General features: G+C 48.9%; 2 protein-coding genes across 9 annotated transcripts in view; one reads left to right on the top strand and one right to left on the bottom strand.

The window, feature by feature from the left end:
- The first annotated feature begins 863 nt into the window (after window positions 1–863).
- Window positions 864–8,499, top strand: Timm22 (translocase of inner mitochondrial membrane 22). The gene is given in 4 exon segments (NM_032618.1): window positions 864–1,107; window positions 3,413–3,609; window positions 4,703–4,775; window positions 7,213–8,499. Coding segments are annotated over 4 exon segments (579 nt in total). The 5' UTR covers window positions 864–875; the 3' UTR covers window positions 7,290–8,499.
- Window positions 8,500–9,797: 1,298 nt separating this feature from the next.
- Window positions 9,798–20,489, bottom strand: part of Abr (ABR activator of RhoGEF and GTPase) — a 199,111-nt gene continuing 188,419 nt past the window's right edge. For all 8 annotated transcript variants that reach the window (XM_087570573.1, XM_087570574.1, XM_087570578.1 and 5 more), the window contains 7 exon segments: window positions 18,306–18,365; window positions 17,954–18,063; window positions 17,053–17,192; window positions 16,130–16,264; window positions 15,305–15,410; window positions 12,767–12,914; window positions 9,798–12,231 (listed from right to left, as the gene is read on the bottom strand). In XM_087570573.1, the coding sequence (XP_087426699.1) occupies window positions 12,142–12,231; window positions 12,767–12,914; window positions 15,305–15,410; window positions 16,130–16,264; window positions 17,053–17,192; window positions 17,954–18,063; window positions 18,306–18,365 (789 nt within the window). In that variant the 3' untranslated portion in view covers window positions 9,798–12,141.

The raw sequence follows: 20,489 nt of genomic DNA on the forward strand, positions 1-20,489 counted from the left end.
TCTCTCTCTCTCTCTCTCTCTCTCTCTCTCTCTCTCCTCTCTCTCTCTCTCTCTCTCTCTCTCTCTCTCTCTCTCTCTCTCTCTCTCTCTCTCTCTCTCTCTCTCTCTCTCTCTCCTTAATGGTTTCTCTGTGGAGCCCCAGCTGCCCTGGAACTCACTCTGTAGACTAGTAGGCTGGCTTCAAACTCAAGAGATCTGCCTGTCTGGGCTTTAAGGCGTGCTAGACCACCACTCAGTTCATTTGTTGGCCTTCTTTATTCTTCCTTAAAGGCTTAATAAATATGTAATAAAATGCTTTTTGAACACATTTATGTCATGTTTCAACACTTTCATACAAAGGGCGTACATTCGATCTCAGAATGTAAACCAGTCTGTGGTTCTAGTGACTGTAGTAGCTGGAGCTCTGCTTTATGGCCTGGCAACAAAGCGGACACGTGCGTCCCCTGCTGCAAGTTCGACGAACTGCAGCCTAACAGGATCCGACTTCTCTTCGGCCGCTTCTCAGACGAGCTTTCAAAGGAAGTAGCAAAGCCAGCGAGTGCGCACGGCTTTCTGGGAAATACAGTTGGACATTCGAATTAGAACTACAAATCCCGGCACGCACCGCAATGGAGCCCCTAGTTGAGGGGTGTTCTTGAGCTACTAAACCTTGTCAGAGTTTTTAGCAATGCCTTACAAACTTGGTTCACTGTTTAAAGAGGCGTTGAGGAAACGTGATAGCTTCCTCGACGCTGATGCAAAGGCTGACTCTTGCTTCTACAGCTTCCTCAGTGTGGCGAATCTGCCGTTGTCGTTAGGCTGGCCGGACTCCTCGGTTAGCATGTGGAATCGGCTGTGGGAAATACGACGTGAAAGGTACTAGAGCCCGTACAGTCATGGCGGCCGCCAAGGCTGGGGCTTCAGCTCCTGAGGCGGCGGGTTCCGCCGAAGCTCCGTTGCAGTACAGCCTTCTTCTTCAGCACCTGGTGGGCGACAAGCGTCAGCCACGGCTTCTGGAGCCTGGCAGTCTGGGCGGGATCCCGAGTCCTGCCAAGAGCGAGGAGCAGAAGATGATCGAGAGGGCGATGGAAAGTTGCGCCTTCAAGGCTGTGCTGGCCTGTGTGGGAGGTGAGGCGAGGCTTGTGGGACCCTTGGGAGGCTGAGGGCTTGGAGAACTTTAAGGTTCCTTGCTAAGACCACGCGCCTGGGAGGCGAGGAACCTGTGCATCTCGACCTTGATCGCTCCCGGGCTGGCTGACTCCTTGAACCCGGAGATGCCGCTCTTGACCCTGAGATTAACATTCACAGTCAGGGTCTGCAGGTTCCTAAATTGTTGCTTTCTTTTCTTCGTTTTATTCGTTCGTTCGTTCGTTCGTTCGTTCGTTCATTCATTAAGTTGTTACTATGTAACGGTCAGGTGCCCGGCAGAAGGAATATGGATGAAAGCGACAGGAGCCCTGAAGGAGAATATTAGGACGCAAAGAGAAGAATGCTGTAGAGTTGCAAATGCAAAGGTCCTCAAGGCAGGAGTTTGGAGTTTGGAAATTATTACTGGGTGATGGTGGCCCAAGCCTTTAACCCCAGCACTGGGAGTGGTGGTGGTGGGCAGAGACAGACAGACAGGGAGGACTACATAGAGACACCCTGTCTCAGAATTAAAAAAAAACAAAAACAAAAACAAAAACAAAAAACAGCGAAGGCCAGTGTGATTAGTCGGGGTGAGGCTGGGATGGATGTTAACAACACACACACACACACACACACACACACACACACACACACACACACACACACATATTAATCTTCCAGGGTTTGAGAATGTACAGCATACTTATAGTGTACAGGTAAAAAGGTTGTTTATTTGTAGATGAGTTTAAATTTCGTTAAGAATGAAGAACATTTTAAAAATACAGGAGTTCAAATCTTAAATAGTGGGGAGGAAGAGGCAGTCAGATCTCAAGAGTTCCAGGTCAGCCTAGTCTATAGAGTGAATTCCAGGAAAGTCAGGGCTACATAATAGAGAAACTAATTCTTTTTTTTTTTTTTAAGACTTATTTATTTGATGTATATGGATACACTGTAGTTGTCTTCAGACACACCAGAAGAGGGCATCAGATCTCATTATAGATGGTAGTGAGCCACCATGTGGTTGCTGGGAATTGAACTCAGGACCTCTGGAAGAACAGTCAGTGCTCTTAACCACTGAGCCATCTCTCCAGCCCTGAGAAACTAATTCAAAAACCAAAACAACCAGGCTGGAGAGATGACTCAGTGGTTAAGAGTATGGACTGCTCTTCCAAAGGTCTGAGTTCAACTCCCAGCAACCACAGGGTGTCTCACAACCATCTGTAATGGGATCTGATGCCCTCTTCTGGTGTGTCTGCTACAGTGTACTCATATACATAAAATAAATAAATAAATAAATATTTAAAAAATCAAAACAAACAAATAAGTAGAAAGAAGAGATAGAGTTTTGGAGCTGAAGTGATTAGAAAGCAAGACCAGGAGAGGAGGGGTCTAGCTTCATTGAGCTTACATTGATCTTGAGGTGATCATCTTGAAAAGACATCATACAGAAATGGCTGGGGAGAAAGCCCAGTTGGTAAAGTGCTTATCATGCAAACATGAAGGTCTGAGTTCAGAACCCAGCATCTATGTAAAAAAGCCAGGTATGGCTGGGTGAGGCTATGGGGCCTTTAAGCCCAGCACTGGAGAGGAAGAGGCAGGATAGCCAGGGCTGTTACACAGAGAGACCCTGTCTTAGAAAACAAACAAACAAACAACAACAACAAAAAGAAATTGGTGGGTAATTCCTGAGGAATGGCACCCACTCTGGCCTACACTCACAGACAAAAGAAGGCTCAGACAAGGCATTTGTTGACAGAAACATAGGATTCCATGTTTAATATTCATGTGACTCTGAAGACAGTTACTTAACCTCTCCAGGGTTTGGTTTAGAGAGGCAGGGTGGATGGTGGTTTCAGAACCTTTAATCCAAGCTCTTGGGAAGCAAAGGCAAATGAACCTCTGGAGTTGGAGCTTGCCTGTTCTACAGTGTCAGGTTCGAGGCCAGCGGGATTATGTAGTGAGGCCCTCAAACAGAAAAGCCAGGAAGGGGAGATAGTAACATCTACCTCACAAGTTACTATGAAAAATAAGGAATATTCCAGAGTAGCGGGGACATGATGCTTCCTTACTGAGTGACTGTATGAGTGTTGTTACGGGTCATATACAACGTTGGTAGCTGAAGAACAGGGTTAAAGCTGAAAGGCATAAATCCTAGAGGAGTTGTGGGGGTAGACTCCGACTGTACTGTGAGGAAAGCCGGATCAGGACCGAGTGCCAAGAGACCAGAAAGGCCATCTTCAGTTACCATCCCCAAATGGTAAACTAGAGAATGTGCAAAAGAACTCTTATCTCTGCTTACCTCTAGGATTTGTCTTGGGAGGCGCATTTGGTGTCTTTACTGCTGGCATTGATACCAACGTGGGCTTTGACCCCAAGGACCCTTACCGGACACCAACTGCAAGAGAAGTCCTGAAGGACATGGGACAGAGAGGAATGTCCTATGCCAAAAATTTTGCCATTGTGGGTGCCATGTTTTCCTGTACTGAGTGTCTGGTAGAGTCTGTAAGTGCCTCTTGCTTCTTAAGAAAGCTCTTCCTGTTGCCCTTGTACACTTTTTAATTATCTTTTTTTTTTTTTAAATCATTTAAAAACGCTTGGGTGTGTGTGTGTGTGTGTGTGTGTGTGTGTGTGTGTGTGTGTGAATGTGAATGTGAATGTGAATGTTTTACCTGCTATGTATGTGCATCATGCGTGTACCTGGGGCCTGAGGATGCCAGAGGAGCGTATCTGGTCTCTTAGGACTGGAGTTACAGACAGTTGCTAGCTGCCATGTAAGTCTAGAGAATTGAACCAGGGTCTTTCTGGGAGAAAAGCCAGTGCTCTTAACTACCAAGCCATCTCTCCAGCCACACACCCTCCTTTTTTGAAACAGGGTCTTACAGTGTAACCCTGAATGGCTGGAACTCACTAGATCCTCCTGTCTATCTCCTGAGTGCAGGGATGGGATTAAAGGCACGTGCCAGCACACCCAGCCCATTGCACAGCTTTTAAAAAGAGCGGTGTTCGAGGTGTTCCTTCAGAATGCTATCAGAAATGTGGTCCATATTTGCAGCTTTAGCACTCAGGAACTGAAGCGGAGGATCATGAGATCTGGACCAGGCTGGGCTGGAAAGACCTTGCCTCAACACAAACATTTAAAAATGTCAATTTTAATCTAGATTGTTCATCCAAAAAATAGTCCCTAATGTGAACTTTTTACATATTATGTGGATTTTGCACATTTTTAAAAATCTTCTGTAGGCAAGTGGGTTTTTGTTTTGTTTATCTTATTTATTTGGTACTGGGGATTGAACTTAGGGCTTTATGTATACTAGGCAAGGGCTTGACCTGGACTACATCCCCAATTCAGGTCATTGTAATTAATAAAATTATCCTGGAGAATATACGGAAATTTTGCTTCCCAAATGCTAGACTTGACTTTAGCTCTCTGGTGCCACCTGCAGGAACCATGTATAAGCACATACAATTTAGGAACAGCCCTTTTGAAATAAAGGTTTGAGCAGGACTAAACTGGGCAGCTGGGAGCGCTGTGTTTTCTTCCTCGGCCTTGTCTGGCTCAGTCCCCTGGCTCTAAACAGCGTTTCTCCCCCCACAGTACCGGGGGAAGTCAGACTGGAAGAACAGCGTCATCAGCGGCTGCATCACTGGTGGAGCCATCGGCTTCAGAGGTCGGTAAACAGCTCTCGAGTGCTTTTCTTTTGTGGTCTGGGACAAAGTGGTGATGTTGACATTTCCCAACATGAATGTTCTAAGGATGCTTGATATTCCTTCCCTCTGACAAATCCCTGCTGCTTCTGTGTAAACTCGGTTCTTGCTAGTATCTCAGATCATCCATGCTGGGCTTTCTCATCCTTGACACATAAGCACATAAAGTTGTTTTTTTAATTTATTTATTTTAAAGAATTATTTATTTATGTATGAGTACACTGTAGCTGTTTTCAGACACACCAGAAGAGGGCATCAGATCCCATTACAGATGGCTGTGAACCACCATGTGGTTGCTGGGAATTGAACTCAAGACCTCTGGAAGAGCAGTTAGTGCTCTTAACCACTGAGCCATCTCTGTCCAGCCTTCTATTTTTATTTTTTAAAGAAAACTTTATTTTGTATGGGCATTTTGCCTGTATATATGTCTGTGCCCCACATCTGTGTCTGGCATCAGGTCCCCTGGACTGGAACTACAGACAGTTGTAAGCCATGTGACTGGTGGGAACCAAGCCTGCACCCTCTGAGAAAGGAACAAGTGCTCTTTTAACTGCTGAGCTCTCTCTAGCCCTCCAGGTAAATCTTTCTGGTGTGTAGAATAGCGTCATGTGCATTTGGCTGAATGCTCATAGAATCTTCAGATCGGAAAGCTAAAGTGTCTCCTGCTGTGTCAGAAGCCCCCTGGGATGGGGAAGTTACCCATAGTTAACCACAGAGCCTGATCTTTCCTAGAGAAAGAGCTTGCATATTGAGTGTGTGAGATGACGTGCTCGTGGTGAATGCTGTCGGTGTGTACATAGCATGGAAGCCTAGCGAGGTCACTCAGCCTGAGAGTCTATTTGTCCACACTTTCAGATGTGCTGAGATTCATTTCATGGCATTGCAAGTGTCTGAACATCTTTTTTTTTCTTAATTTTATACACTTGTTGGGGGGTTTGTTTGTTTTACAGTTCTGGGGACCAGACCCAGACCTTGAAAACACTAAGCATGAGTTCTCATACTAAGCTACAGCCCCAGCTCGGGTTTAATTTTGTACATGAATTTTAATAGCTGGGTCTTTCTGTAGTTGGGGACTCTTAGATTTCTATTAATTGAAACCTGAGTGCACACTGAATTGGTGGTACATACATATTAGCCCAGTGCTCAGGAGGAGTTAAGAGACCTTGTCTCAGAAAATCAATACAGCTGGTTGGAGAGGTGGATCGGCCCAGAGGTTTAGAGCATGTACTATTCTTGCAATTAGTTCTCAGAGCCCCTCACAGCTACCTGTACCTGCAGCTCCAGAGGCACCCATGTGTACACACACACACACACACACACACACACACACACACAGACGCGGGTGGTGGTGGTGGATGCCTTTGCTCCCACACTCGGGAGGCAGAGGCAAGTAGATCTCTGTGAGTTTTGAGGCCAACATGGTCTACAGATCAAGTTCCAGGACAGTCAGAGCTACACAGAGAAACCCTGTCTCAAATAACAAAAGAAAAACAAAAAAGTATAGATGAAAAAGGAGGACGGGACAGAAGAAAGCTAAGTGCAGATATCCTAGGAATGTTAGGTCATCAGCTAGAAAGAAATCATCCCCCACCCCATCCCTGTTCAAGTGTGCAGCATTGGCCTCAAGCACTTGAGTGCTCCTGGAGGCAGAATGTATTCCTGGGCCACTCTCCATCATTCACAGCTTGAGTTACCCAGAACAAAAGCCTCTCATCTTCTAAGAGCCAGTGATTTGTTGTCATTAAGGCTGCACTAGCTCCTCACAGCCTTGTTTGGTTGGCAGAGAGGCTTCTCTTTTGGCCTTCCATAGTGTAGCTTCTTCAGGGCTGTGAGCTCAGCCCCCCAGCCCCCAGGATTGCTTTGATCACCTTCCCAGGAATTTATTCCATAAACAGATCAGGGTATAAGGCCATATGCTTTCATTTGATTCCAAGGGCTGCTTCCCTTAACCAGTTTCCTGACTGTGAAGGGCTAGTTCCATATGACTAGACACAGTAACTGTTTGGAATGAGAAAAGCTAAGCAAATGTATAATTGGATAAGGCACACTGGTTTGGATGGGATATGTTGCTTCATTGAAATCTTTTTATGATTTATTTTTATTTCATGTGCATTAGTCTGCATGAGGGTGCCAGATATCCTGGAACTTGACCTATAGACAGTTGTGAGCTGCCATGTAGGTGCTGGGTATTGAACCGAGATCTTTGGGAAGAGTAGCTAGCACTCTTAACTGCTTGAACCGTCTCTCCAGACCCGCTTCATTGAAATCTTAATGAGGCATTACAGTTGAATGATTTAATGCTCTTAAATTGGCTTCTTTGCATCTGTGGTACAAACTTACAAGTACAGTCCCAACTCAGCACCTGCCACGGTGGTAACGCTGCTTGTGTTTGCTTTGCAGCTGGAGTAAAGGCCGGGGCCATAGGTTGTGGAGGTTTTGCTGCTTTCTCTGCTGCAATCGATTATTACCTACGGTGAAAGAAATAGCCTGAAAGGAAGAGGACGCCAGCCACCTTCAGGGCTGTCCTTTGGAGCAGTTCCTGCACACTTGCCATTGCTTCAGGGGTGAAGCCAGTTGTTTCCCTCTACAGTAGGCAGTGGGAGGGACACTCCTGTTGCTCTCTCTCTCCAGCCATCTGAGCAACCATGCTGTCTACTTCTGAATTCCAACCAGGTTTCTCAGGAGAGATGGTATGCGCAATTGTCTCCTTGCAGTGAACAGATCAGGAGGCAGTGTGTGCACTGTTAAAAGAATTAAGTGTGAACCAAGCTCAGTTCTGACCTTGTTCAACTCTCCAGCTGTGAACAGGGAGGTGTCAGTGTTCGCCCATAGCCACCTCTTCCTTCAAACTGTGTTGTGCAAGCATCCATCTTGAGTTCCAGGACAGGGCAAAGTAAACTCACGCCACCCAGGCGATTATGTAATTCCAGTATCTTTGCTGTCCTTGTTAAAAATATGTATATGGGCTGGTAAGGTGGCTCGACAGTTAATAATAGTTAATAGCTGCTATTCCAGAGGTCCCAGATTTGGTTCCCAGCACCTACTTTGTGGCTTCCAACCATCTGTAACTCTAGTTCCAGGGATCTAAGGTCCTCTTCTGACCTCTGAGGACACCAGGCACCTGAGTGGTACACAGACATACATACTTGCACGCAAAATACCCATTTTTTTAAGAGCATATGTACTGTTATAAGGAGCTAGTTTTTCAGATTTCACACGTCTGTCAAAAGATGCCAACTGGCCCAAAGACCGATAAGTCCAGTGGAAAGATGAGGAAACCTCAAAGGAACTCAGGAGTGCTGCTGTCAGCATCTGTGGAAACTGTCTTTGTTACCACAGCCATTCAGCTAGGCCTCTCCCTAGAAAGTCTAGCCATGTTCCTGGATGTATTGCGACATGCTGGTAACTCCTCTGCCTCCTCAGAGGCATTGGGTTGGCTGATGGTCATTTCTACTGCTTATGACCCCTTAGTCTCGGGCCCCGGCCCAGTTGAAAGGTCCATGTGTGTCTTGCTGTAGTCATCCTGTGGCTGAGTCATACTGTAGCTACTGGCCCAGATCAGTGGTGAAGGCCTGTTCGCCACCACCCTTGTTCTCCATTAAGCTTTTCTTTGGCTTTTGGTGGGGTTTGTTGTTGTTCAACAGTTCAGCCTAATTATACCATGGCAGAAAACGAGCCTTTTATGTCTGGGCTGTGCTGCTGGACTGTTTTACTGTACGTGTGAGTGAAAGTGGAACTAATGTGCTCAGGCCTTACCTCCTGTCGGCTGTGTAGGAGGCTCAGCCGCGGCCTGTAAGCGGCTTCCTCCAGCCAGCGTTCAGTCTTTTCCCTGCCATATAGTAACCCTTTCCCCTTGGCTTTCTTCCTCATCTCTACTGAACCTAAGCAGAATTCAAAGACTCACAGTTGGCATTAGTCATCTGGGTGTGTATCTGTATGAGGATACCAGATCCACAGTAACACCTCTTGCTGTCTCCTTGGAATGGGTGTGAGTTAGTGCACCAGGCTCGTGTTCTTTGCTGAATCTTTTTCATTCATTTGCCAAGGAAAGAATCCAAGGCTCTATGCATGCTTAGGCAAGTACTCAATTAGTCAATCCCCCTGCTTCTAACCTGCAGTGACTTCTGTATGATGCCTGCCCTATTTCATCAGCACAAGGCTTCAGTACTAAAGACAGCTGGAGCCTACCCCAGAGCTCTGGAAACAGGCTTCGGAGTGCTTCTCATACTGTCTGTAAATCTGTCACCTAGGAACACTGATGCAGGGATGGACTCTACCTGGTACCTGTCAAAGTGCTCAGGTGCCTGGGGTCTTTTACCAGCTGCTCTTCCACATGTGCCCCAGTCCAAGAAATGCTGCCATCACAACTACCTTGGCAAAGAGGAGCCTCAGCTGTCAGTAGGCATCAGTTGAACAAGCCAAGCCTTGTCCACGTGGACCATTCAATCAAGAGGAGATGAATAGCTTCCTGTTTTAGATGGCTGGGGGTCAGTGTGAACTCATAAACCAAACAGCAATTGGTAGACACATCTGGTCCCGATCTCTAGAATAAACAGTGTCCAATGGCTTCAGCTGGTGGAAGTCCCACACAAACCCTATTGGGTCTCCTAAAGGAGTGTGGGCTCTTGGTGGGGGGCTCAGGTCTCTGACAAGCAGCTTCAACAGAAGGCTGCCATAAGAGACATGCTAATTTTGAGGAAAACCAAAGTAGTGGAAGACCATTGGCAACCTTTCATTGTTTCCAGGCACACTGGTGGCCAGGTCTATAGTGAACACCCCATGAAGTGACTTAGATACGCCTACAGGGAGAGAAGGCAGCTTTGTCCTGCAACTGCCACAGCCCCCAAAAGTCAGAAGGGAGCTTCAAGGTTAGACAGATAAACAGGTTCCTGGAAACACATCTGGGTGCAGCTGGAAGGATTCAAATATTTAGATTGGTGGTCTTTCCTGGACTACTGAGAACACAAACAACCACACCATGGGGCTGAGTTTTGTGCAAATGTTGAGGCTTTGCATTTTTTTATTAACATTTCCCTCTCACGTGGTTTACATCAATTTATAATAATCTACATAAGTTTAAACAGAACAGAGACAAAAAAAAATATATCCATACCAACTTATTGGGAGTCCCATCCTACCTCATCAGCAAAAGCTGGCAGCCCTCAGTCGTTGCACAAGCAAGTACAGGCATACCCGGATTCCTGGACCCTGTCTCCTGGTGCCCTGCTGACGGTGCGGGGGTTCTGGGCTGCATGGCCCGTCTCCGGAGAACCACCAGGTACTTCCTTGGTGCACTTCAGATCTGGCACCTGACTGTCCACTTTGGGTGGAATTTATAAATAATGGGAACGTTTAACAGTCCTCAGCTCCTCTGGCCTCCCTGCTGTCACTGCCTAAATAAGCTGTGGCTGTAGCAGCTGATGCAGGGCCCACATCTTTGCTCTACAGAGGCAGGGGGCACTGTTTTGAGCTGCAGCCAGCTCCAGTCAAGCTTTGATAATTTGTTACCATCAATCCTTTGAAGCAAGAACACCACATACCCACACCTGAGCGCCAAGATAGTGGCAGATGTGATCTTTACACACAGCATTTTCTTTCACCTGTTTGAGACAGCAAGGCTCCTTGTTAAACTGCTAATAGGCAGCTGGGAAGTTGGCATTCCTTCCTCCTGCATGAACAAACTGTACCGTTCTGTCAAAGGCAATAGGTATGAACAGGACCAGGAGAGCCCTACCTAACCTCACCTAGCAAACAACAGCTTGGGGGCCAGCAAACCCTTGTTTAGACTTAGCCCTGAGCACACACAATGAGAGCTGGTCTCCCCAATCCTGAGGGCCAAGAATGAAAGAACTCTGCCATATAGAAGAAACAGGAAGCTGTATGGTAGCTCAAGCCCCTATGACAGGAGCACCTTTCTTTCCGTGCTAATTGCCACAGGCTGGTAGCTCCTGCTCAGGCTGGAAACCTTACTTTGGGAGTAAAACTCCTTTTTAGTACCAAGCAATGGGTCACAGCTGGGAATGACACCTGCTGACCTGATGCCCTACAGCCCCAGCAGAACTCATTGACAAGAGAGGCTTCCTACTCCACAACTTCTGTATGCTTGGGATTACCCACAGGCCTGGATTCAGAAGCCAGGGTAGAAGCATTCCACTGGGTTCTATCTGCTGTTCCTAGGCTCTGGAGCACGCATGGCAATGTGGCTGCCCCGTGGCAGTGCTTGGCTGTTGAGAGTGTAAAATCTAAGGCAAAAATACCACGAGGTATGTGTGGTTCCAGGTTCCTGTTTTCACCTGGACACCTGATTCAGCCACAGAAGCTGCCCTCCAGGAGGCTGTACTCCACTAGGATAGCCTCTGCCGGTCCTTAGTGTGAAGACTGGCTTCCCTTGACTTGCCACTGCTGGCTGCTCCACCCATCTTGTTCCTTCACAGCCTGGGTGCCCACCATACCCTTCAGGTGCAATCCTGACCTCTATGATGGCAGGACACTTGTAGGTCATTACACTCAAAGAAAATAGAACACCAGGGAAAAGGAACAGAAAATTCAGCCATAGAAGAAACAGCTGAAGATGCCGTACTGGTAGGCAGGAGATAGAACAGACAAACCCCAGAAATGGCAATTCTCAAATAGAACATTCCAGAAATGAGCTCTCCAGCTCTGTGCTGAGGATTAGTGTGTGTCTGTCTCCTTGTTCAACATTTGCACAGACAGCAAGGAAAGCAGATGTGCTTCCACATGTGGAGAGCAAGGAGGCCAGGGGCAGCACATCAGACAGGCCAGCACTGCCCAGGGCCCCTGCAGAACTTTGCAGTGATGGAGCAAAAGCCCATGCTGCACATGCATGCAGCAGGCTGGGAGGTGGAGAGGGCAGACACTGCAGGGAGGCTGCAATCTGGGAGCAGGGCCAGGAGAGGAGAAGCTGGCAGCAGTTACACAGCGCAAAGTAAAAGTCCTTGGACTGGACTCAGGCAGAAAGAAGAGTTGGGAGAAATGAAAGAACAAAGCAAGCTGTCTGTGCCCACACCAGCTCGGCCACTACCTTTTCTGCAATGACAAATATACATAAAACAATTCCTGGACAGCACGGAGCATCAGACACACTCAGGTACGGAGGGAAGGAGCTGGGGTGTGGTGAGGAGGCGGGGGCTGGTCAGCTGGCTTTGTACAAGGTGGCACAAAAGATGCACGTGTTCCAGTTCTTGGAAGGTGGCTTCCCCCGGACTCTGGAGTGCTAGGCTGGGGAGTTTCTGTTGCAGTCTTTCAAGTCTATGTTGGGCCCCGGCTGGAGGGCTGGCGCTGGCCACCCCCACAGCTGCCCACCCCAGGCTACACGTCTGTGGAGAAGTACAGTGTGTTCCGCTTCAGTTCTGCGAAGGAAATGGGGGGATGCTGCAGGTAGTAGAGTAGGACCTGGACCTGTAAGGAGATAGGGAGACTGAGTTGGGGTCCTTGTGTTCCAAACCCTCCTTACCTGCTAAGCTGAAAAGAAATGATTGCTGGGCTGCAACCATGTCAACTCCCCAAACTAACTTTGGGTTCTTCCCCTTTACTGGAACCCTGATCCCTTTGCTCATTTACAGCACTAGAGGGTACTGTAGGGTCAAGGGTCAGACAGCCACTTTCTTGTCTAAGTCAAAAACTTTCAGCACTGGCCTGAGTGTTGAAGGTAAGCCCCTTGACCCTCAAAGCAACCCCAGGGCTTTCACACACGAGGTCAATCTCCAGCCCTCAATTTGCTGTCTCTGAGACTGAAGCACTCAGGCAAGCAGCTAACACCTGGGACAGATACTCTTCAACCTTTGTGTAGACTCATATCATACATTCTTGTCTTGAGCAGGGAGGATGCTGTGTAGCCAAGTGCTTGGGCATCCTATATACCACTGATTGAGCTGCCTAGTGGGGGAGATGGGGCCTCTGAACTGTCCAGAGGCCTACACAGTGCTGGCAGTACCTGGGCCATGACATCATGGGACCAGATGTCTGCAGCTGATGTGAGATGTGCTTTGCTCTCCACTTCTGAGGGTCTCAGTAACGTGGGGCCAAACACTGTGGCAAGGTTGTGAAGTGACATCTTGTTGATGGGCTCCTTCTCGGCAACCCTAAGAGAAAGGAAGGAGAACAGTCACTCCTCAGGAGCCCCAGGGTGACAGGAAGATAAAGGTACTTGTAGAAGCTCCCTCAGGGACATCAAGGCAGCAGTCACCTAGCCTCCCTTCCTGTAGGTGGGAAGGACATTAGGCTAAGGGCCTGAGGTTCCAGCTGCATCCTGGAGATTGCTGTAACATACCCCTAGCTCCTAAGCTATGTGCCAAGCTGATGGAAAACTGCCAAGCCTAAGAACTAACAACTACCAGCACCATCCCTCTTGACTTAGATAAAAACCTTACAGTGAGATGGAGAATAAACACTACAGGTCTAAGAACTCTTCCTGTGGTACTGTATGCTGTCAGTCATTTCGAGGTATCATTAGCATCCCCACTGTAGAGGTGAGGAAACCAGATAAGAGAGGGTTAGTGACTTCCTCACAGTCACACAGCTAGTAGGTGTGAGAGCTGGTTTCTGAATAATGAGCAGTCTCCCCGAGAGCCACCCTTTTTATGCTCTTTCTCCAGAGCCCAACAGTTGTACAGTTATGGGAGGGAAGTCAACAGTGGAGAGGGCAGAGCAGGGAGGACCTGCTGCCCAGAAGCAGCTGCTAGCTGAGCCCACAGTTATACAGGCTGTGTTGAAGCAGGAGCAGTCTAAACCACAGGCAAGTCTGGGGGCTGAATTCCCCATTGTCTCTGAAGGGCCTGCTCATGGGCCCGCTCTGACTCTTTCCAGATCTTCCCTTCTATTATGTAATAGACTAGGATGATATGTCCCCTGAGTGACAGTGTGAGCTGCTGTCTGTGGCTACTGTCGAGGGAGGCTCAATATCACCAAACACACCAAGAAATTCTGGACACACACACCCCCGCCCCGACTCCATACTAGGAAATGTTTCTGAAGCTTCCATACACACAAACCCTGGATAGGGCCTCTCATTCTGTTCTCCAACATGACTCCGCCCTCTGGGCAGGAGACACAAATGTGCCTGCTGACTTCTCTGGAAATAGGCAAATGTAGTGCCAGCAGACAGCCTTGCAGCTGGCTAGCCACTACACACACACACACACACACACACACACACACACACACACACACACAGAGAGAGAGAGATATAGGCAAATGTAGCGCCAGCAGACAGCCTTGCAGCTGGCTAGCCACTACACACACACACACACACACACACACACACACAGATATGGGCCCAGTTCCCAGGATGGAAAACCTAATGAATTTTCCCTTCCCAATCCTCAGCGTGTCCTCTCACAGTGTTCACCAAACCAGTTGGGAACTGGTTGGGACTTTGGTCCTGGCCAAACCAGAGGGAGGGACATTGTCTCATAGTGGGAAAAACAAGGCACTGGTGCCAGCTGTGACTAGGTCCCCACTGGCCCTCCAGGGCCTGGCCTGCCTGAACCACAGCCAGCACCCAGAGGAGAGGATGGAGGCACTGGTCCAAGGTAGCAAGTGGATTTAAGGAACACCAAGTGACTTCCTTCCAACTGGTGTCTGTAATTAGTCCTGGGCTAAAAAGTGAGTGATGAGGACAGGCCAGTACTAAGTTCAGTACTAAAGAGTGACGTCAGCTTGAATAGTTCTAGTTTGCCCTGACCATAGGAGGGGATAAGGGAAGGTGAAAAGGCTCTTAATTTAGGATTTGTGGGTATTAAGTAAAATTTTACTGCTAAGCCAAGCAAGTCCCTGTTGGGCTTAGGGTCTCAGTTTCCCTGTTTCATAATATATGGGCCAAGACCAATATGCTTCGAATTCTTAACTGACTCCTAGTGAACACAGTGGACAATATAACAATCCAGGACACACACCTACAAGTAATGGAACAAACAATCCTTTTGCCTGGAGCACACCCTTCTGCTGCCCTTTCTGTTTCACTTAAAAAAATACTACACTGGGTTAGCGCGATGGCTCAGTGGCTAAAGGTCCTTGCTGCTAATTCTCCTGCCCTGAGTCCAGCCCTCAGAATCTACATACCAGAAAGAGTCGACTTCTACAAGATGTCCTCTGACCTCCACATGCAAACCACACATACACACAATAAATAAGTGTAAACAAAACAAAAAAAAGCTACACTAACTAAATGGCTGCTTTTGGGGCCCACAGATTAAAACTCACCTGAGGCCCTGTGGTTCACCCCACCATTCCAAGAGGGTCTCCTTATACTTCCTAAGTTCATTCTTGATTGTTCAAGCAATCCCCCTGCTTCAGCATCCTGACTCCAATTATTTTATGCTACAATTAGGAGCCAATTTCCCAACAACATGGTGTGAGCTCAGGCTGCTGCGGGTGGCCTTGCAAAGGGCCAGCACCCAGGAGGCGGAGCTGAGACAATGGGTCTGGTGGGACAGGTAGCTGCTCTAGGCTGGGCCCTGCCTCTCCTCCTTACCTTTTCAAGTGTTCCAGCAGGAAAAGGAAGGTGATGAGGTTGGGGTCGGGCAGGGAACGGAGTAGGTGCATCATGCAGTTCTCCTTGGCAGCAGGATCTGACAGGGCTGCAGGAGGAGAAAGGGCTAGGGCAGGGCCTGGCTGGAAGGCCAGAAGCCTGGACCACAGAGGGAAGGCCTGACCTGTGTGTGGCCTGTGGATTCCCCTAGGATGCCCGCCAAGACTCAACATGGGTAGAAAGTAGGCTGAGGGAGCAGCCTCTTCTTCCCTTCTGCGCTGGCCATTACCCCAGTCACCCATTACTAGGGGTGGGGATGTTTTCTGTCCAACAGTTCTGAAGCTGGTGACTAGACTGAACAGCCTCCCCTAGGTTTCCCACTCTCTACAGGATCTGAAGTCGTATCTGCCTCAGGAGAAGGGAGCGCTATGCTAGGTCTGGAAGCGGCCCCTGGATGCTTCATAGGAGCTCCACTAGCTAGAACCTAGGCAATGAGGAGAGCCGCTCTGTGGGGCTTAGGACAGTTGTCCCCAGTATACTACAGCTTAAGCCAGCTTCCTCTCTAGTCCTAGGTCCTGCCAGCTCAGGGCCTTCTCCCATAAATGCCTGTGTTTCCAGGAAGCAGATCAGTGTGTAAGGGGTAGAGGGACAGAGGAAAAGGAGTCCAGCCTCAGCAGGCTGCATTCTCAGGTCCTTCAGTCACAAGAAGGACAGAGACGACTCTGGACAAGCCATTGTCAGGAATGCCTGGTGCATATATTCCTGCTTTTCATTTTACCAGTCTAGGAGACTCAGCCCAAACAACCCTCATGATCACAGAAGCCTCACCAATGCCCTCCATGAAGGCTGGGTAGAGTCGGTCTGTAAGGAGGGGCTCAGGCAGCTCCCGAAAGTAGAGCTTGAGGGTACCAGCAATAGCGTTGATGTCCATGTCACTCAGCATCAGTAGGATATCCTTGTTATCTGTACAGGAGGGGGCAAGGTCAGAGGCTACACTGACCTCCAAGACATCTTAGTGGCAGTTCAGATCCTTAGATCTGTCCCTTAAACCTCTTCCCACTTCACTCCTTTGCCTCCCCCTAGGATGGTAGGGCATAGATGGTGCCCACAAGCTCTTCGGTATATCAATGTGGCTGTTATCTGTGGGAAAGGGCAGCAAGGGACAGGCTGGGGTCTATCTGCTATGACTTCTCAGAAGAGAGGAAGGACATGACTAGTCGCTCAGAGTACCAGAGCTATATCTACACCACACAGCACACACCTAATCACATTTTCTAGAGAGCCATATACCATCATGCTCTCAGATCCTAGCCTATCCTTACCTATCTGGACTCATGGCTGCTTGCCTTGTTCAGGCATCCTGAGCACTAGATAAACTACCAGTGCCTTAGCCTGGCCCAGCCCAGGAAAAGAGGAAACTCAAGGCCACGACCCACCTCAGAAGAGACCTGCCACATGCAACAGGGCCTAAGCCAAAAGGTCTCAATTTAAGTTCAGGTACAAAGACATACAAGCTGGGTAACCCAGAACAAGTGACCCAACCTCTCTGAACGCCATCCTTATTGTAGCAGTGGTTAAGAAACTTGACTGAGGGAGACTTAAATGACAAGACCCAGAACATGTAACCTTGTCAGGGGACTCAGAGACAGGATCCTTCGTGCCACAGCAAACTACAGGGCATAGGTCAAAGCCTCTCTGCTTTCCACCAGCTGCTTGGGTACCACCCATACCCATTGGGTCTCACTACTCACTGGCATCAAAGACAGCCTTCAGGGCCTGGATGTCCGTGGCCACCCCTGATATCCTGTAGATGCCAACCTCCTCGATGCCCCTCTTCTCCACCTCTTCTATGCACTGCCGGACTATGTAGGGCACCTTGGAGCGCTCCCGCCTGCGGGACATGGGTGCAGAGGAGATGGAGGGAACTTCTCACACTGGCTGCGCCCTCTATCTCCTCCCCATCATTCCTCAGCCTTGTGCAGCTTTAGCTCCTTGGGGTCAGAAGGCAAAGCAAGGAAGGCCCGGGGAAGAGGCTATCCCATTCCTTAAAGCCTGCTTGCTGAGGTACAGCATGGGAGGGACAGAGCTCAAAGACTGGGGGAAGAACATCCCACTGGATGGAAACACTTATGAATGAGGGTAGCTCAGTGGCCGAGCACTTCTGTAACAATTGGAGACCTTGGGTCTAAGCCCTGGCAATGCAATAAATAAAAATGTTCAAGGAGAAAGGAAAAGCAATAAACAAACAAAATGTTCACAGGGAGGCTAAGCAGCTAATGACCAGGGTAGGTCAGGACCTAGGAACAGAGCACCCAAAGGAGCAGGGTGACCCAAAAGGGATGGGCTTTTCCCAGTCAGCCAACCTCTGACTCCAGCTTACTGCTGCCAAGCTCAAACTTGGACGCACAGTCACTGTCACTCCTTGTTTACTGCAGGAAACAGACACTCTGGCTTCCCCCTGGGACCGTCCACCATTACCATGTTGGTCTGCTTATTTCTAAAGTGTCCCGGGAGCCACTCCTGGCCTCCAAACTGGCTGCCTGTGGTACTGACAGATTAAGCTGCTGGCATGGGCAGGGGGCAGGAGGTAGGGGGCAGGGGGCAGGGGGCAGGGGGCAGGGGGGAGGGGCTAGTCTCCAAGGCAGCACCTACTTGGTCACCACACTGATCTTCACTCCGAAGACACCTGTCTGCTTTTTGGATGGAGTCCTCTTCAGGCTCATGTCACGGCTGGTAAATTTCATGGAGAATTCCACTTTGATCTGGTCAGGGGGTTGAGTAGGTACAAATCCCCCAGGGAATGAGTATCACCAAACATAGGGTCTCTCTCCCCAAGACTGCAAACAGGGCTACCCCGCGCTGGCAGGGCTCCATGCGCACCTGCAGCTGGGATGGGGAAGGAAGTGGCCAAAGAGAGGAGAACACTGGTCTGAGGGAGGTGCAGGCAGCCTAGCACCCAGGGAAGGATGGCAGGAGGGATGGCATGTGATTCAGATGTCCTTACCCCATTCATTTCAATCACATCCGTATGCCAGTTCTTGCTTTCTACTGTCTGTGGATCCAGCTGCAAAGACAGAGAGAGCGGGAACATGAGGGAAGGAGAGAAGACGGGTCAGAGGCCAGCTTCTTCTGTTGGTCAGCAGTCGCTTACAAGAAAGGTGAAGAGTCAGGAAGGCAGAGAGAGGCCTAGATGCTCATTCTGAGATCAATCTGTTCAAAAGTGGCTTCAGCCACAGCCCTCATTCCCAAGGGAAGGACCCTTGGTTCCCTGAAGAGGAGGGACACTTTCAATGACACTGTGTCCATCATACTGTGCCGGCTCCTGACCACTACATAGTCAGATGGGCCTTGTCACCTAAATTTCACAGATGCAACAACTGCACATAAGTGAGCGCATGCACAGCACACACTTAAGAGGGGGGAGGGGTACACCAGGGCTTCCCAATTTCCTTGCGGGCCTCTAGCCCTTGGCACCCACTAGGCAGAAGAGTGAGACACTCAAACTTTGCTGTGCCTTTATCACCAATGTATCCCAGTCAGCCTCCAACCCCAGCACATTTTAAAGTCAACATCTCAACACTTGTATGTCAAGTTTAAGTAGCCGTAAAGATCATTTCCAGAATAATGTAAATATTGACATCGTAAAGTGGTGACATCATTCTTTAAGTATATGCAGTGGAATCTAATTACCATAGTGATTCAACACCCACCATCATCCACTTAAACACAAGAATGAGCTCATCTTTTGAAGTGACAAGGTCCATCTGACGATGTGGTAGTCAGGAGCCAGCACAGAGTGATGGACACAGTCTCACAGAAGGTTCCCTCTCCTGGATCAGAGCTGATTCAACTTTCCCTCACCACCTTCATCCTCAGCAAGTCTCTGCTGAGGGGTATTGTGTGCCTCTAACCAAGCTACTGTCCCCACAGAAAAAAAGCTTTATGGGGGTGAACACAGGACCTTCCTGTGTCTGCCACCTCTGATAGGGTCCGGGGCTCTACCTAGCTGGGCCTGCATCCAGTCTACAGAAGCTCAAGCCCTGTGTTCAACAGTCACTCCCTTGTCATAAGGAGAATGCAGCACAGGAAGAACAAACCACATACACACATCTTCCTTGGGCAGAGCCCCTGCCCACAGGATGGCCTTCAACAAAATAGTTCTCAGCACGGATGCTGCCTAGGCCCTCTCATCGAGAATGCTGGAGGCCAAGGAGTCTACTTCGTCCCGACAGAAGCCCCAACGTTGACTTAGTTTTCTGAACCTCCCTTCTCTCTCCACGTTTGTCTCCAGGTCTGGACCTACAGCACCGCCTGCCTTTTCATGGGTCCTTAACTGCATCTAGGCTGCTGGGTCTTAGAGACAGGGCATCTATCAGCCCTGATTCTGCCTGCCTACACGGTGCCCATGCAGAGGTGACCCACACGATCAAGGGACCACGACTGCCCTTCCTCAGCTGACTGAGACAGATGCACCTCTGGTTTTGGAGATTTTTAGACAGGGCCTTGCTCTGTCACCCTGGCTACCCTGGAACTCTCAATCCTCCTGCTCTGCCTCTGAGTGCTGGGATTTCAGATGCACTTAATCATGCCTGACTTATCACCAATTCTTTCAAAAGTCTTTCTAGGTACCAGCAGAAGCTTCGGGCTGTTTCATGGTCCTGACACCTAGCCAGATCACCGTACACCCCTATCTTAGCACCCTATAACCTGCCACTTCCTCTTCACAGAGCCAGTGGTCTCCGACTCCCGAGTGTCAGCTGGGCAGAGCCTGGGTTTGGAAATGTTAGGATCAGTAGTCAGGCTGGCCCAAGTCTCCTGTTCTACCTCATGATTTTGGGTGTGTTACTGACAAGCCTTGGCTTACTCACAGTTTGAACATTCTGTGTAAGTCTGACACTTTGACAAACCCGCTGTACACACTTCTCAGTTAATTGACATAACCCACCTGTGTTGGTTAAGGCTTCGCAGCTATCCCCATTCTGGAGATGTGGACATGGAGACTTAAACAGTGCAAGGAACCTGCACGACCCAGGAAACGTGTGCTGGGTAGTCCCGTCTCTGACTTAAGCTCTTTTTACTAAATCTGTAGGATACTAAGCTGCATGCCTAACCTGGCACCTGTGCTTTGGAGTAGTGGCTGCTGGCCCGTGGTTTACTCAAAAAAGAGGCACCAGACTTCTTGGTGTGG

This window comes from Rattus norvegicus, chromosome 10 (genome assembly GCF_021556685.1).
Source record: "Rattus norvegicus strain SHRSP/BbbUtx chromosome 10, alternate assembly SHRSP_T2T, whole genome shotgun sequence".
Taxonomy (NCBI): Eukaryota; Metazoa; Chordata; class Mammalia; order Rodentia; family Muridae; genus Rattus; species Rattus norvegicus.